Here is a 17349-nt window from a genome sequence, read left to right as displayed (position 1 = left end):
AAATGACATTGAGGGGTCACACTGCTCTACTTCACAGGTGTCAAACTGAAGACCCGCTGACTGGGACAGGCCCTCGTTTCATTTTGTGCGGCCCACCAAATTCGATTTTACTTTACTACCATTCCAAACTTGCCATCTATCATGAAAACCACAAGAACCAAAATCCTTGGCAGTTATGTAAAATAATTGTGTTTCAGGGTTCCCACATAAACGATATTAGGTAAGAGTCAGGAAGTGCTCTTAGCATATTCAGTTTCTGTAAACAAACAAATTGTAGCTCAGCTCCTGGCCAGCAAACGTCATGGCTAGTGACGTGCTTTGGAAGAAGGCTGGACTTATGATTTTTGGGATACTTTTGTATTTTACTCATTCCCCCCTTTGAAATGAATGGAAAAGCCATTAATTCGTTCGAGCCACCCCGGATGATTTTCGTGATGTTTTTAATGCGAAAACTAGTACAATAGTATACAGCATTGCACTTCATTAAAAACTAATAAAATAATTTCAAAATAGAAAGCATTTTACAGTTGCGCATGTTGTCATACATTATTTCAATGAACTTTCTGCTCAGCCTTCTGGTGCACTCCCGCCAGGGGGCAGTATCACACACATCTTAGATTTGCTGAAGCACAGAAAACCATAACAATTAAACTACAGTAAGAGTAATAATTTTTCCCCAAACATTGAAGAATATATGCCTGTAACTATTCCCAAAGTGTCTCTCTGCATGTGTTTGTATTCATATTTAAGTTGTTTCAAGATATGCAATTGTCACAGTATCAATGCTTGTATCGTTAGCCCACCCATGGCGTTTTCCATTGTGCATTAAGATAGCAGGTCTCCTTAAGAAAAAATGTACATGGTTTGGTTAACATTACAAAATGTGTCGTTCGCTTCATGTTTAGTTTTACAATATACAAACAACTGGAAGAAAGCATTTGCCTTCTTTTTGGAGATTTGCTCACTGTGAAGTCCACTGCTACAATAAAAAAATCATTACTGCAATTTTTTTGCTCACATAAAATAAAAAAAAAAATCCCTTCAAGCATTGGCTCATATCTCAAAAAGTCTAGTTCGGGGCATCACTGTATGCGGTTCCACCATCATACCGTTTCTGACTCAAGTGCCCGTGATCAAAACGGGTTTAACATTTCTACTCGATCCTGTTCCCAGTGTTGTGTGGGACCCCGCCTGCTGTTGAAAACGCCCACCTGGTAGGTCGGCGCAGGTCACACTACGACATCCACGCGGTGGTGCGCTACCAGTGCTCGGAGGGCTTCTATCAACGCCACATTCCCACCGCACGCTGCCGGGCAGATGGCAGCTGGGAGCGACCCAGGATCATCTGCACCAAATGTAAGCCTGCTAAATACAATACGCGCTGTTTGAATGCTAACTCAGCCCTTCACGTTTTCAGTGGCCTTTCTCGATAATTACATAACTATTATGAGCACTTTAACGGATTCAAATGGAAACGGTAAGTAACCAAAAGTATATTTAAAAAGTACTCATATCAGATACATAAATTACGGAAGCGTATTGCTACCACACCCAAAAAAAAAAGTCATTATCACATTATAACGTGATATGTTTCACATAATGTGGTTAATTACATGTTAAAAAGTGAATCGTTTCCCTAGTATGGAAGCGTATTGATGCCACACCAGGAAAAAGTCTCTATCACATTGTAATGTAGTGATATTTCATGATATATGATTTACACGTTATAACATCAAACATATCATGTTATAAGGTGATAGCGACACTTTTTTTTGTGTGTGGGAGCACCAAAAAAAAAGTTGCTATCACCTTATAACATATGTTTCATGTTATAACATGATTTCTTTTACGTTATAATGTGTAATTAACCACATTATAACGTGAAACATGCGTTTTTTTTCGGGGGGGGGGCAGCATATGCGTTCGTAATCAATGGCAGTGAGATGACGAGTTTTAAAAAGTAACATTATACAAGCAGCTCATATTATCTATCCAGCTTTCCACCCATTCATTATCCAAGCTGCTTACCCTCACAAGGGTAACAGAAGAGTTAGAGCCTATCCTAGCTAGCTTTGAGCGGACTACACCCTGAACTGATCATCAGTCAATCACAGCATCACTAAGCGGGAATCGATCCAACACTTCCTGCACCAAAGTCAGGCATGTGTACCACTACGGCACCAGTGACTTATCTAATTTTGAGAACACATTTCACAGTAATAGTAGAAGATGTTTACTTTCAAACGGAGGAAGGCCCGCAATGATGCGGATGTTATCATTATTATTTTTACCCTACAATCAATACAGTTACTTAATTACACGAGAGTGTGAATACTTTTCCACTACGCTCAAAGATTTCCAAGGTATTTTCCCTCGCTTTCAGCCCGCCGCTCCCACCGGTACCGGCGCCACCATCGCAAGGAGCGCCGCGAGCGCCGCGCCCACAGGAGACACGGCGAGGGCCGCAAGGCCAGAGAGGACGCGGGCAGCTACGACTGAACCAAAATAAGCCGCCGCCGCCGCCCGCAAAGCTGAGGCGCTGCCGTTCACGCAAAAAGCAAAACGCAGCAATTCCCTTGTTCTGCTTCGATCTGCTTTCGCCCTCCTGATGTATAACACAAGGTTTTATTACTACCACGCACACTTGATCTCATTCACTGCACCGACTTTGGCGGTTTGGTGTCCCCCCCCCCCCAACTTTTAAACCTACTTCCTTTAACTAAGGTCCAACGCGAACACTAACTGTATCACTAGATCTCACGCTCCCTAACCTTTCCGTACAAAGCCCCTCGATGAACTTCAGTAGGTCAGACTGGCGGCAGAGCGCATGTAAGATAGGTATGTTCCGCTTTTTGTTTGTGCTATGTGAAAATGACTAATCTCGTATTGCGTTACAAAGCACAGATGTGATTGATGCAAGATAGCAAAGTGACCCTCAGCTCTTTTTTTTTTTTCCCTACGCGTTGCAGTTGCCCACAAGCACACGCGTTTTATTCTACTGACATGCTTTTTTTTTTTCCTAATATCTGCTACGTTTGATGTCACGTTTTATTATTTATTTTCGGCAGCAAAAATGCTCCTTTTGTACTTCTTTGGGGTTACATCGGTTTTGTCTAACCAGTATTATGTCATACAATCCAGCCAGTAATAAAATGAATCATTTTATTGTTTCTAACCTGAGTATTGTACATATTGTGGTGTTTCCTGGCTTATGTTTAATCAATAGCTGGACCTCGTCCAATCAGATTAATGCGCCTCAAGCACTCTCAGTGGGTGGCATTGACAACTTGATTGATAATGTGAATGGCATTATTTGAGTCCACTCACTCGTACCTACATTACTTAAATTTCCTGTCAATCATTGCATGGATACATTTACTTGATGGCTAGAATGTGGAATTTTGTTGTTTTGTTTGTTTTTTGGCATTTGATATTTGAACTGTCATCGACATTTTTTGCTGTTCTTATGACATTTTTGTCTTGATGTTTCATTCTTAATAAAGAGAAAACTATACAGCACTTAGTGATTGCGTATCATCTGTCGTGTTTCTCCATGAATAATTTGTTTTGGGAGGCACGGTGGATCAGCTGGTAAAGCGTTGGCCTCACAGTTCTGAGGTCCCTGGTTTTATTCCCGGGCCCGCCTGTGTGGCGTTTGCACGTTCTCCCCGTGCATGCGTGTGTTTTCTGCGGCCGCTCCGGTTTCCTCCCACATCCCAAAAACATGCAACATTAATTGGACACTAAATTGCGTGTGATTGTGAGTGTTGCTGTTTGTCTTGATGTGCCCTGTGATGGATGGATAATTTATTTTGATGTTACTCTTAACTATAATTAGTACATTTGGTGACTTTCAATTTTTTTATGTGCTTCAATCAGATTTGGCTGAAATTTGCTGCTTCATTCAAATTTGAGCCAACTTTGTAAAATTCAATTAAATCCTAACTATAACATTCTGACAATTAAAAAAAAGTTTTTAAATTAACATTGAGCAATGACCAAAAGATTGACATCAAATATGATGAATTATTTGATTTCATGTGATGTTAATCACATAAATGAACTCATCTGAATCAATACTTTATTGTAATAAATTGTAACATAAGTCACCAACTGTCAAAAGTAGAGAATTACACATTTGTAGAATAACTACATCACCTCAGCTATGGCTAACAACTCTGTTCGGATTAGTGATGAAAATTAAAAAAAAAAAAAAAAAAAAGCCATAGATGTGCTAAGAAATAGTGGGGTAACAAATACTCACGGGCATATATTTTTTTTATCCTCTGTGAAGAATAATATCACTCTGGGTTACTGAGGAGTGAGCCTCTGCATGTATATTCAGGTCTGTATTATAGTGCCCCCAGGAGCAGCACGGCAAAAACTGTTTTAGTCTTTACATTCTATTTTATTGTTTTCTTTCAAGTACAGTATTATAGAGTCAAAGTTCCTAGTTACAAAAACATTGCAGACATTTTGGGTGTTTTTGATCAGGATTAATGTCATTTCAATTCATTTGGATGGACAGCGACGATTTGAGATAAGAATGTGATCACAGAATAAATGATCAATTCAAATCATTAAGAGTAGAGATAAATAGCTACAACTCTACTTTTTTGGGAGCATTTTTTTTTTTTTACTTCCGTCGGGAACCAACAAGGATGTCACGTGATTGATCGTCGAGTGAGACAGTGCACTTCCGTCCAGGGTTCACCTGTTATCAGTTATGCGGGCCAGCGGTGTGCAGCACGTAAGGCGATGTGACATCATCGAGTGAAAGATCAACTCCACTCAAACGCAGCGTCAGCGTGTCAATTTGAATGAATTCCAATTAATATACAAAGCGGACAGAGACAGATGAAGGACATCAGACTAATATTCACCTTTATTGTTCAATATTAAGATTTGCGATACTGGGTCATTTTTTTAGGGGGGGGAGGGGTTTGTGACATGGTCGTCCCTTGAACATTTATCTTCGTTACATACTTTCCGCTTCGTTGAAAATGATTCTGTCCTGTAAATGTGTTTGTTTTAGTAGCAAATTGATTTTCTCGTTTCATTTTTGTCAACGATTAAGACTGATGTTTGGATGAGTCACCTGAAAGCTGTGCTAGCTGCTCAAGACACCCCAACCCTCCCCCTATTAAAGACCTTCTTATCAGGGTCCAACAGTCCAGACAGGGAGTGCTACACGGGGCCACTCACAGAAACACATTTGCAGCTTTCCTCCAGGTTGGGTGGCCTTGAACACACCGCAAGTAGCGTGCTAAAAAGATTTGCCGCGAGGCGTTAGTCTTGACAAAACGTGCACCTGGAGAACCCTCGGTTGCCGTGCGGTCTAGTTTTTCTTCTTGCTGCTATTGCTCTGTCCTTTGGGAACGGGTTTCATGAAATAAGCAGGACTGTTGTGGCAGCGGAGAGCCAACAGAGCCGGCACAGCGGCGAGCAGCACGTTGACGGTGATCACGGGCCACAATTTGTCTGTCGGGACTCTGTACGTGAAGGGCGTCCGGGAGTGTAGAGATGCTCCGACGTGGCACCACTGGGCCTGGAAACACAGCGAGAGAGCGGGTTTAAGTTCTAAAAATAAAACATGGGGGAATTTACTCATACAACATTTAAAAAACACGACAAAGACAACGTTACCTGGGCGGCGCTACCAGCAAGGAAGAGAGTCCAGTCCAGCATCCAGCTGCAGCCTGGTCTTATCAAACCATAGATGAGGACTGTCAGCAGGGGCACAGCGTAGAACAAATAAACCAGCATCTAGAGGAAAAAATTGCTCTGATCAAATATTCTTTTATCCGCAGTAAGAAATAGAACATAACTCCACCTAAGCTTGAACATTTGGTAGTCCCTGTAAAGGGAAAACAAACGTCTTGTAAAATTGACACGCCACAGAAAAGACGGTTGTTAAAAATCTTGCCAAAACCTTGAAAGGTTTAAAAATAAAAAAGGAGAGTAAATAAAAAAAAAAAAGGCTTCAAGGTGGAGGGGGGAAAAAGCCACACACTCTAAAATGCATAAATCACATATTACCGGCAATAGCATATTTTTAAACATGATTCTACTGTACATTTTTACTACCTGTCCGCAACCCACGTATGTAAAATGGCCCACTTTTGGGTCCTGACTCACCAGTTCAGAATCTGAAATACATCAAATTCTCAAAAGAGCGGTTCAGTAAAAACCACATTAAAAAAAATGGTTGGTCTTAAAACTAGTTTAACATTCACTTTAGCATTTTTGGACTTTTTTCCCCAAAAACTGCATGCTTGAACAAAGACTAGGATTTGATGTTTGTGCTCTCAGTATTGCAAAGACTAATAGATGTTAAAAATCCGCCGGTATTCATCCATTGTTCCTCAAACTCACCATGACTCTGGGGAAGCCCACGGGATCTTTGAGGTACGGCTCAAAATGATAAATGTATTTGAAGCACACATCTAGAGGACAGTCCAGCACCACCTGAAGAATATTAGGAGGAGAACTGAGTTTTTGAGCGCTAGTTTTGCAGAACTAAGACGTTATTTTTTTCCGGCGATCGACTCACAAAGCCTCTAAAAAGAGAGAAGGCCAAACATGCTAGTAGCAACACTACCAGTGTCAGGTCAAGAGGACGAGATAGTAGGCCTTTCTTTTGCTGGGCTGCGATCTGGTCAACACAAACAGTTTGAGATAGGGACTAATCTTTTCTTTGACACCTAAATCCAAAATAGATCAGGATCTCAATCAGGCTGTGACTTTAGAAGCCGCGTTCATCCATCATCTTTTCAATCAGCCCGTCTCTCAAAGTATCTCTCCTACTTCCGTGTTTATCTCGACATCAAGCAAGTGCGTACCGTAATTTCCAGCCTATAAGCCACAACTTTTTTCACACGCTTTCAACCCTGCGGTTTATGCGATGTGGCTAATTTGTGCATTTTTTTTCTAATGGCCGCAAGGGGCACTCGAAAAGGTAAGAGTGAGACCAGACCCTATTAGCGCTGTGCTAACGTGTTACTGCTGTACCTCAGTGATTTAGGTATGTTTTTTTTTTTTTTTTACTGGACCTATTAGCGCTGCGTTAGAGTTAGTGCTGTGCTAACGTGTTGCTACTGTGTAGCTGCCGCGGTTGTTGTTTTTTTTTTAAACTGGTGTGGCGTTTACATCGCCGAGTAACGCAAGGTGGAAGTCATTATGTTTCTGACTGCATTTATTGAAGACGCGACCGACAGCACATCAAGCACAGACCGACTGCTAGGCTAACTGGCATTCACGTCATGGGACTCAGGACTGCGTCACAAAGGCGCAGTACTGAACCATACCAGTTGTCACTTACTCTATGTGACAACTGGTATGTTTTTTGTTTTTTTTTTTTTTAAACCAGCCCTGTTCCCGCTACCGTGTTGTTGCGATGTTAAGCTAAGCTAAGGTATTAAAACTCTGTGTACTGTCTTTCTTTGTAAATATCTCATGTTACAATGTGGGCTTTTACACAGGTGTGGCTTATGTATGTACCAAATGGTATTTCCTTTACAAATGTACTGGGTGAGGCTTATAATCAGGTGCGCTCTCTAGGCCGGAAATTACGGTATTACTCTTTTGGTTTCCATGTTAGATTTTGTGGTATTACCCAGAACCTGCTGAGGGTCTGATGGTGATGATATCACTTCACGGTCAGTCATTTAAAGGGCATATGTAGTACATTTGTTACAAGAATCCAGCGCGGCTGTTTTATTTACCTTGTCTGCCGTGATGATTGCCATCTGTCTGGGCCTGTTAAACAGGATGAAAGCTGCCCAGAAAGGGGCTAAAAAGCAGGGAATGTTCCTCCAAAAAGCTGGACGGATATTTGATCCATGTTTACCTTGGGGGGGGGGGGGGGAATGACATGATGAACAGAACTCATGGTAGGAAATATAGAGGTAAGACTATATTTCTGTCCCTTAAAGTACAAGGTGGAGTAACTGAAAAAAAATTTAAATTCAAAGACTGGAACTAGCATTAAAAAAAAATCTGTTTCTATTTCATTTGTACTTTCATTACTGTATATTTGAGGCTTGACTTACTACTGCTCTCATTTTTTGTCAAATCACTTGTATGATGAACTTGAAATTCTTGTTAGCGCACTGTTGTTGTCCGTGCATAATTAAATATAACATTTTTAACAACTTTGAGCCGCTGGCCCCATTCTTTGCTCCCAGTCCCGAGGTTAGTATGAATCTTTTAAGACTCATAACGATCAGAATAGCCAAAACTAGCAAGATATTAATTCCGTTCATACTCGCACAGATCCGCACAGAAGTATGTAGATTCTTTTGTGTCATTGGCTGGACGTATCAATGCTTCACAGAGTGTTACAGTCCGGGAAAAGCGACAGATGGATGACCTGCGATAGTAAATTGGTTGATTGTAAAACGAGATACCAAAACACCTGATTCGCAACTCTACGATTTCAAGCCTTAAATGTAGAGTAGCGAAGTCGACTCATTGACTGATCAGTTCAACCCCTACAGTTTACACCATGAGGCTAATTACACCGTATCATCTCCTGAAACAATATTGATAATGAGACAATCCTCTTCAAATCAAATCAGCTGTTTCGCTACGTATCCCTTTTCACATGATACATTTTGGACTTCTCCTCACTTGTGAAAAGAACTCTATTGTTGGTTTACATCAGCGGTGTCGAACTCATTTTTTGTTGCGGGCCACATTATAGTTACGATTTCCCTAAGAGGGCCGTTATGACTGTGAAACCATGAAAATCTTTCGCCTCATCATATTTCCGCATGAAATTTATGAGCTAGTTTTGGAATCAGAAATCAAGGGTAATGGGTTTTTGAACTATTGCTGATGTTTGGGCACACAATAATGCTTGCGATATCTCGACGTTATGATTTATGACATCCATCCATTTTCTTAGCCGCTTATCCTCACGAGGGTCGCGGGAGTGCTGGAGCCTATCCCAGCTGTCAACGGGCAGGAGGCGGTGTACACGCTGAAATGGTTGCCACCCAATTGCAGGGCGATTCACCCATCGAGACAAACAGCCGCACTCACAATCACACCTAGGGGTAATTTAAAGTGTCCAATTAATGTTGCATATTTTTGGAATGTAGGAGGAAACCGAAGAGCCCGGAGAAAACCCACGCAGGCACAGGGAGAACATGCAAACGCCACAAAGGCGGGGCGGGGATGGAACCCGGGTCCTCAGAACAGTGAGGCCAACGCATTACCAACTGAGCCACCGTGCCACCCATTTATGATAGATGACAATTTGAAATTTTGGGACAGATTTTAACACAAATCATGGAAGTTGATACTCATAATTTGCCTTTTTGCGGGCCACACAAAATCACGCAGCGGGCCACGTCTGGCCCCCGGGCCTTGAGTTTGACACCCGTGGTTTCCATAAAGCAAGGTCTGTAAAAGGCATGGTGGGGTGGCTTTGTGGTGGAAGAAATAGAGAACCCTGACCTAAACTCCATCAAACATGTTTGAGATGAACAAAAATATTCCTTTCGAAGATTGGACAAAAAAACAAAAATCTACAGAAAACACTCCAACATCTTGAAAGATTCCCAGAAGATTCATCACTTTACTTCCAGAAAACTGGAAATACATGTGTCCATATTTTTTATGCTCCCAAGCTATTAAGCTCTCACCTACAACCACTCCAAGGATGTGAACAAGTTGATGCGCGATGGAGGACCCCACCCAAAGCAGTGCCAGGCTGCGGCAGGACTTCCTGCAAGGACCAAACTATCAACTCTTTTCATGAAAAATATATCATAGGGAAAAGAAAAAACTCATTAGTGGTTGCGCCTCAGTTTACCCTCTGAACATGCGGTGGATGATGAATAAGAAGAGAAAAAAGTGAACGACACCTTCCCAGTATGACATCATCACGGCATACGCCGTACCCAGATGAGGCTCACCCTGAAGCAAAAGCAGCATGTTGTGACTTTAAACTTTTAAGTACGCTCAAATATTCCTCGAGGGAAGAATCACCAAATTTACCATCTTGAGGTAGAAGCCCATGAAGCCAGAAATGAAGCCATCTTGCTCTAGTGCATTAGTCAGCCCCACAAGGCAAGTGAAGGAAAACTCAGCGAACACTAAAAAAAATAAAATAAAATAAAAACAGCGACTCGTCTCATCTTTGATTTAACACAACAACAACAACAACAAAAAGGTTGCGGTTGTCATGTACCGTAAAATAAAGGATCCACCGTCTTTTTATGGCGCACAGTGAGGAGGAAGTGAAGAAGAAGAACCGATCCCAGGACGACGACTCCAACTCCGAGGATGAGCAGAGGCCTGCAGGAAGAAAACACAAATACTACACTTGTGGAATACACTCAGCTGTTTTGCTTTCATCTGAAAAACTATTTGATTAAAAAAACTTTTCTCCCGACTTTATTTGAGGATTAAGGAAAGTTAACCAGGAGCCGAAATGATCGAAGTCCACTTTTAAATAATCAGAAAGATTAAATAGTAATGACAGTTGTACCTTAAGATTCCAGTGATCCGACTTGCATGTTTATTGAGCTATTGACTGTCATTCAGCCATTTGAAAAATGTTCGTCTTGACAAGCAAATATTTGCGATATGAGCACTCTATGGCAGCAGTGACCTCAAACCAACTCCGTTCACAGCAAGCAACAGTTTGGCAGATATGAACAATAATTCAAAAGTGTGGATTCAGGCGGTTTATTTCCACTACGAGTTGAATTTTACTCTTACATTTACATAAAACAAAGAGAAAATAATGGGCTGTGTATTTGAAACAACCACATAGTTTTATCTTAAACGAAGGTCCGCTAGCTAATGCTAACAAACAATACAAAATGCTATTGACGAGCTGCCATGTCGTATCAATGTTGTGGTGTTACAACTCTTTAAACAACAGATATTTATAAAGATATTTCAGATCATACAGCGAGAAAGGCATTTCCAATTTTCAGGTGGTAATTTTTTTTAAAGCTTATTCAAAATAATGACCCAGAGAAAAATGGGTGAATTAAGATTGTTTTATTTTAAAATGTAAACATTATTATTAAATTACTATCCCAGGCTATTATTTTTCAAATCAAATTATCTCGAGGCCTGTCCAGCTCACTAGATTAGCGCAGGACTTCCACTCTCATCCTAGACAAAGGAGTCCCACAAGGGTCCGCCCTCAGCCCCCTTCTCTTCTCTTTCTTCCTTCCCAACAACATCCTAAAGTTTGCTGACAGCACCACCACTATTGTGGTTCTGATTACAGACAACGATGAGTCAGCCCACAGGGAAGGATTCCAGCTCCTGAGTCAACCGGTGTCTCCACAATAACCTGAACATAAACGCATCCCAGAACAACAAACTCATTGAAAGTCTGAGCACACCACTATTTCAGGCAAAACTAAAAAGTTGAGCGGGTGGAGAGATTCAGTCCTCTTATGCGAGGAAGCTGGAAACTTTGCTCCCTCCAAAAGTAAAAGCAGACTTCCCCTCCCTCATGACCTGCCAGCTAACTTCGACAGGACGACAATTTAAAGAATCCTAATCTACTTTTGGACAGTGTGCTTCTCTAGCTGCATTGCAGAGGATGGGCAACCATCAGTGGCTACACTGGACTAGATCGTGCAATCAGAGGACCGAAAATGACTGACTTTATTGTGGGCCCTGTGAGGATACGTGAAAGAAAACTCTCATCGCTAACAATATACTGTTGGGAATAAATTATACAACTGAATGGAACAAATGTTAAAATTCAGGTCAGCAGAGGAGGCCTCGGGTTGAAATGAGGCTGCAACAGACCGCCGTGTGCACAAAAGCTTCAAGCTCAGCAAACAAAACCGACTTAAATGCCTTCACCCAAACCGAAGGGGGAGCGAAACCATTCCCAGGAGAACGCACTTACTCGTGGAGTGCAGGGACGTTGTTCACCGTGTACAAAACTGCAGGAGCCAGAAGCGAGAGGCCCAACACGCTTACTTCCTCGGGCAGCCTCATGGTTGCACGCTCAGCTGTCGCTCTTTGAGAGTCCAGACCCAAATACCCTCCCGCCCCCAGCTGCTGCCCCTAACGCCGCACAGCAACGAGTGGACGCATGCTCGACCCCGGTGTCAAAGTGTCCACTCCGGTAGTGCAGATGACCACTGACGACGTCGCCTTTTGATCAGTGATGAATCAACACCAACCCGTCTCAAAGTCCAAAATCCGAAACTCAGCCGGTTCGAATTTAATGACGTGTGTAAGGAGGAGCACTGGCTGTTATGTAATGACGCAAAAATACTCCAATTTTCATTAAAACCTGTTAGTTAGTTTTCGTGTGGGTTTTTTTTTTTTCTTGCTCTTTAACTAATTTAAAACCTTTGAACCATACACGCCCCCCGATTAGAAAAGTGTACTTTTGCCAACACTGCCCCCGAGTGGACATACCGGGCCATGTCAAAATTCATTTGCCATAAACGTGGCTCTCAAAACATCATTACCAGCAGTAATGTCTTCATAAAAAATGTGATGTTTTTTAATTCTAGTGTTTTTAATGTCACTACAATTCAAAATTAAGCACCTTTTTCTTCACTACGAGAAAATGAAAACAACCTACTTAAAAATGATCAAATTAACATACCGAGCAGAAAAGTTAATTGAAAAGTTTACTTCCAATGTTTTTTGAAACGTTTCAAGATTTAATACAAATTTGCTCAAAGGTTGAATACAACAGAACTCCAATTGAACAATGTACTGTGCTCTAAAAGTGAAGAATGTACTGTAAAAAAAGAAATAAAAATAAACAGGCCACACAGTTGATTCTAATGTTTAACTGTAATTTCATGTCACTGGAATTATTTATTATTTTTTTACTCGTACTAGTCATCATCACTATTGCAGATCGTGTATTTTTGTGTAAGTTTGTTTGATTCCTCCCATCTGTTGCATTTGCGATGACATGAAGTATCCATTTTCTTGGCCGCTTATCCTCACGAGGGTCGCGGGGAGTGCTGGAGCCTATCCCAGCTGTCAACGGGCAGGAGGCGCAGTACACCCTGAACTGGTTGCCAGCCAATCGCGGGGCGCGTCGAGACAAACAGCCGCACTCACAATCACACCTATGGGCAATTTAGAGCGTCCAATTAATGTTGCATGTTTTGGGGATGTGGGAGAAAACATGCAAACTTCACACAGGCGGGGTCCAGGATTGAACCCGGGACCTCAGAACTGTGAGGCCACCGCTTTCCAGCTGATCCACTGTGTCGCCTAATATGAAGTATTCCTTTGTAAAACATTTCCATTCTTGATTAGATTCTGGATTATATACCGATCTGATCGTATTCTTGAGGGGGGAAAAAAAACGTTGTTCACTCCACCACAAGTAATTTCATTTTCATGGATGACCAACGCAAGAGTATTATGCAACGTCTTGTGCATGAATATTTCCAAAGCAGGCCCTCATCTAATGCAACTTATCTCCTGCAACAAAGCGGCTGAAGAGGATTACGCAGAAATTGAACGGCCAGTGAGAGTGGAGAGGGTCGGCTCGACAAAGCAGAAGCAGACGCAGACGCAGACGAGCCGACAGCACACACGGGTCCATTTCCGAAGCGGTTTGCCACCATGCTGCATCCCCTAATCATCGCCATTATGACCGTCAACACCTCTCTGACCGTCATCTACTGGACCTTCCTCCTGGGCGACGTCTACTTCAAGTGGATGGTGGAGCCGGAGGACAAGCCCAAGCAGGTGGTCACCCCCGCCTGAGGGGTCCGCCATGGGCCCACCTGACACAGTCTTGTTTGCATCTAGGACTCAAGTCAGCTTGTAGAGGTTTTTTTTTGTTTGTTTGTTTTTTTTTTTTTTTGTGGTGGAGCTGCCATTTAGGTTTTTGATTAATGGAGAACATTCTTGATAGTTTTTGTATTTTAAAGTGAGAGGAAGCGCGAGGGCCTGCGGAAGGAGTCAGTCAAACAGGTACGTTCTGTGCCAAATTGAAATGAAATTGAAACTTACCCTCACGACTCACCTGTTTCATCCGCACCCAAAGCAATTACAGCTATGCATTTTTAATAAAAACAGATTTACGCAAAAACATTTAATCTGTGCGTAGAAAACATCCAGACTTTCAATCTTGAGGCGACGTAATGCCGCACGGCTCCCTCGGCGTGAGGAAAATCAGGGTTTTACCACACTTTTAGATGAGATTTGTTCTCGAGCTTTTTTTCGACTGAATGCGTGGAAACAACACAGAACGTGGGGCAAACCAGTAGTATTGATTTGTGAAAAAATATATATCTATGAAACTCACCATATTTGGACACACAGGGCTTTCTGCATGTGTATAATCATGTGAAACTTTGTTCGCAATGTGTGTGTCCCAGCATATTTTCTGTTCCTAAATCAATTTGGGCACTTCAGGTGATGAACAATCAGTTTTTTAATCTGCCGACTCAGCTAAAAGAAGCTTGTGTGAATGACATGTGCGAGCAAAACCTTAATCGATGAGGATTACTGTACTTAGAGGAGCGCCTCGACGGGCCGTCCGAATCCTCCCACCAGAAACCTTTTGAGACTGGCTCAACATGACCCACGAATTCTACTGCGGTTTGCACCCCGTCTCCTGGTTCATTCTCTTCGCAAACGTCGCCCTCATCATCATCGAGTGGCAGTTCGTCTTCACTCGCTTTGTCCAACTGAACCTGCCCCAAAGAGAAAACAAGACGGAGCCCTAGAGGAGGAGATCTGGAGGGCTTCTGGATCGGCCCGTCGTAGCTCGTGTTGACACTTGTAGAGAGAAGCGACGATGGTGCGTTTGCGCTCGTCGTGACTGAGGCGTGGCCTCAAGTGTCAATTTGACGATATTTCGTTGTGGTTCTATTCAGATGCACCCGAGTCCCGCTCATTTAGAAGACCCTTTATGGAGGAAAAGAGATGATAAGGCAACACATTTTGATTTCCAGGTAAGGAATATTTATTTTAAATGAGCATTTTAGTTTTTTTGTGTTACTAACCATTGATTTTGCAATGTTTTTTTTTTTTTTTTGGTTTGTGTGGAAAGCAGAAATTTGAATTCCAAGTGATCTTTTAGACGCTCCACTGCTAAATTGTGGATAACGTACAGTATAATTTCAACAACAACAAAAAATGAATGAATGAATAAATGTGCGGCGGCACGGTAGCTCAGCTGGTGAAGCGTTGGCCTCAACGTTCTCAGGTTCCGGGTTCAATCCCGGACCCGCCTGTGTGGCGTTTGCATGTTCTGTCTCCGATTTCCTCCCACATCCCAAAAATCATGCAACATTACTTGGACACTCTAAATTCCCAATTAGTGTGATTGTGAGTGTGGCTGTTTGTCTCCATGTTGCCTGCGATTGGCTGGCAACAAGTTCAAGGTGTACTGTGCCTCCTGCCTGTTGACAGCTGGGGTAGGCTCCAGCGCTCCCTGTGACCCACGTGAGGATAAGCAATGAAGAAAATGGATGGATGGGTAGAATAAATGTGTTTGACAATGAGCTTCCAATTTCTAGTAATATTAAACGATACATTTTTTCCATTTCAACTGGTCATTTAGCATTTTTGGCCAGGTCTAATACTGTAACACAAGAATCCAATAAATGGCGTCGGTTTTCAGGCAAGTTAGATGTTCCCGTGAAAATATGTATCACAGTGATGTATGTAATGTACCATATGTACGTGGCGTGGTCGCGAAGGCCCATAATCCTCTTTGGTGTATTCGGGTCCACCTCTCTGTGCTCATATCTGTAATCCCCGTACAGATGGAATGCTGATATTGCTCAGTGACACCATCAATCCTATTAACACCGTCTTATTTTTACCTCTCCTCTGGCTCACATTCCCTGCTCGTCACCATATCGGACCCGAAGCGAACATATCTCGAAATGGGTCGAACTGTATGGCGGGTTTTCAGTTTAGAGTAAAGATCTCAGGAATCGGCACCGTTCTGGCGTCACGTCTCCTTGGTGTGATGAACTACAATTTGAGATTATTCCTTTAAGATTACAGTCCTGACATTGCCCTCTTCCCATCCTTCCTCTCATTTGAAATCATCATGCGAAAAAACTGTTTAGTGCAAGTTGTACCACCCAAAAATTCATTTTACCATTCATTGAAATTGACTTTGCTTTGCAAGAGACTGTCCACTTGTTGAAAACACCCCCCCCCAGCAAGAAATGCCATAACTCTACCGCGCAAAGCGGTCCACGTCCTCGTTGGGGTGGTCTTGGTTCTTGTGCCTGCATATGCCTGAGTGGGACACCTGATAAAAGATCTCATGTATGCTGGTAACGTCAGGCAAGAAGAACCCGTCCTCTCCTCGCATCGCTTCCTGTCTCTTTCGTGTTTTGTCTCGGAATTTTCACGCAGAATTGCCCCAAGGTTTAAAACTAAACTCACACAACTGAAAGACCTTGTAACATGATAATTGCCAATACATGTCAATTAGTGGACAACTAAATTGTCAAAGGTAAACACACACTTCTAACCGTATTATTATCGTTGTTCCATTTTTCTCCCTCCCAGACTTAAGTTTTGGCCCCAGACTGGTGGAAGATCCCTCTGAGGAATGGAAGGAGTGAAGAAAATGAGAGACAAGGTGAAAATGGAGCGAGAGCAAGAAGGGATGTTGCCAGGCTGCCAGCTTCCATCCAGCCCTCCTCCTCATTCCTCTTCCAAAGAGAAACATCGAACTATATATATTAAAAAAAAAAAGAGAAAATCCTCACATGGCTTGACCTTCATCTTCCTCTGAGCCCTCACGTCACCCCCCGTCTAAATCTGTTGACGACGTCATCTCGTTTGTTTTTCAGTTATTTTGGTCGCTGTAGTGATGCTTAAAGAAATGCTTTTCTTGTCGATTTTTTTGACTGTATATATTTTGTTTATACATAGTAGGAACACGCCTCTCATGATCACAGCTTCAAAATGTCACCTGTCACGATTGTTAATATCCTTCCGTATTGCACCCTGGTGACAAACAATGACAAATTGCACCCAAAATAGAAATGTGACATATTAAAATTGATTTGGGATGTCAAAAATGAGAGGGAGAGAGAGAGTCTAGAGTACAATTTAATGGTGCTGAGCTGTCATTTCCCTCGTCACAAGTGTTCCTGTCTAACTAAGCTTCTTTCTAGTAAACAACTTAACAATATAAATTGTCTCGTCTGCTCTCATTAATCCATCTTACCTTCCTGCCGACATTAAATACCTGCACAGTGAACTCATTTGTAAAAGCCGAAGGATTACTGAACATCAGCGTGATTAAACGCAGAATTGTACATTAGATAGATAGATAGATAGATAGATAGATAGATAGATAGATAGATAGATAGATAGATAGATAGATAGATAGATAGATAGATA

General features: G+C 42.1%; 2 protein-coding genes across 6 annotated transcripts in view; one reads left to right on the top strand and one right to left on the bottom strand.

Annotated features, from left to right (window-relative positions):
* Positions 1-3431, top strand: part of LOC133511140 (neurocan core protein-like) — a 61426-nt gene extending 57995 nt beyond the window's left edge. For 2 of the 5 annotated variants that reach the window (XM_061839803.1, XM_061839802.1), the window contains exons 21-22: positions 1174-1356; positions 2384-3430. In XM_061839803.1, the coding sequence (XP_061695787.1) occupies positions 1174-1356; positions 2384-2499 (299 nt within the window). In that variant the 3' untranslated portion in view covers positions 2500-3430. Of the gene's footprint in view, positions 1-1173; positions 1357-2383 lie in introns of all 5 variants that reach the window. The other 3 variants (XM_061839804.1, XM_061839805.1, XM_061839806.1) reach the window with 2 other exon arrangements.
* Positions 3432-4267: 836 nt separating this feature from the next.
* Positions 4268-12346, bottom strand: tm6sf2a (transmembrane 6 superfamily member 2a). The gene is made up of 10 exons (XM_061840373.1): positions 11891-12346; positions 10199-10305; positions 10006-10103; positions 9821-9924; positions 9651-9733; positions 7725-7849; positions 6554-6655; positions 6376-6468; positions 5647-5766; positions 4268-5548 (listed from the first exon to the last, which is right to left on the bottom strand). The coding sequence occupies exons 1-10, from the start codon at positions 11980-11982 to the stop codon at positions 5339-5341; spliced, it is 1134 nt and encodes a 377-aa protein (XP_061696357.1). The 5' UTR covers positions 11983-12346; the 3' UTR covers positions 4268-5338.
* Positions 12347-17349: the final 5003 nt, after the last annotated feature.

This window comes from Syngnathoides biaculeatus, chromosome 13 (genome assembly GCF_019802595.1).
Source record: "Syngnathoides biaculeatus isolate LvHL_M chromosome 13, ASM1980259v1, whole genome shotgun sequence".
NCBI classification, from domain to species: domain Eukaryota; kingdom Metazoa; phylum Chordata; class Actinopteri; order Syngnathiformes; family Syngnathidae; genus Syngnathoides; species Syngnathoides biaculeatus.
This window is presented reverse-complemented; position numbering and strand designations above follow the sequence as displayed.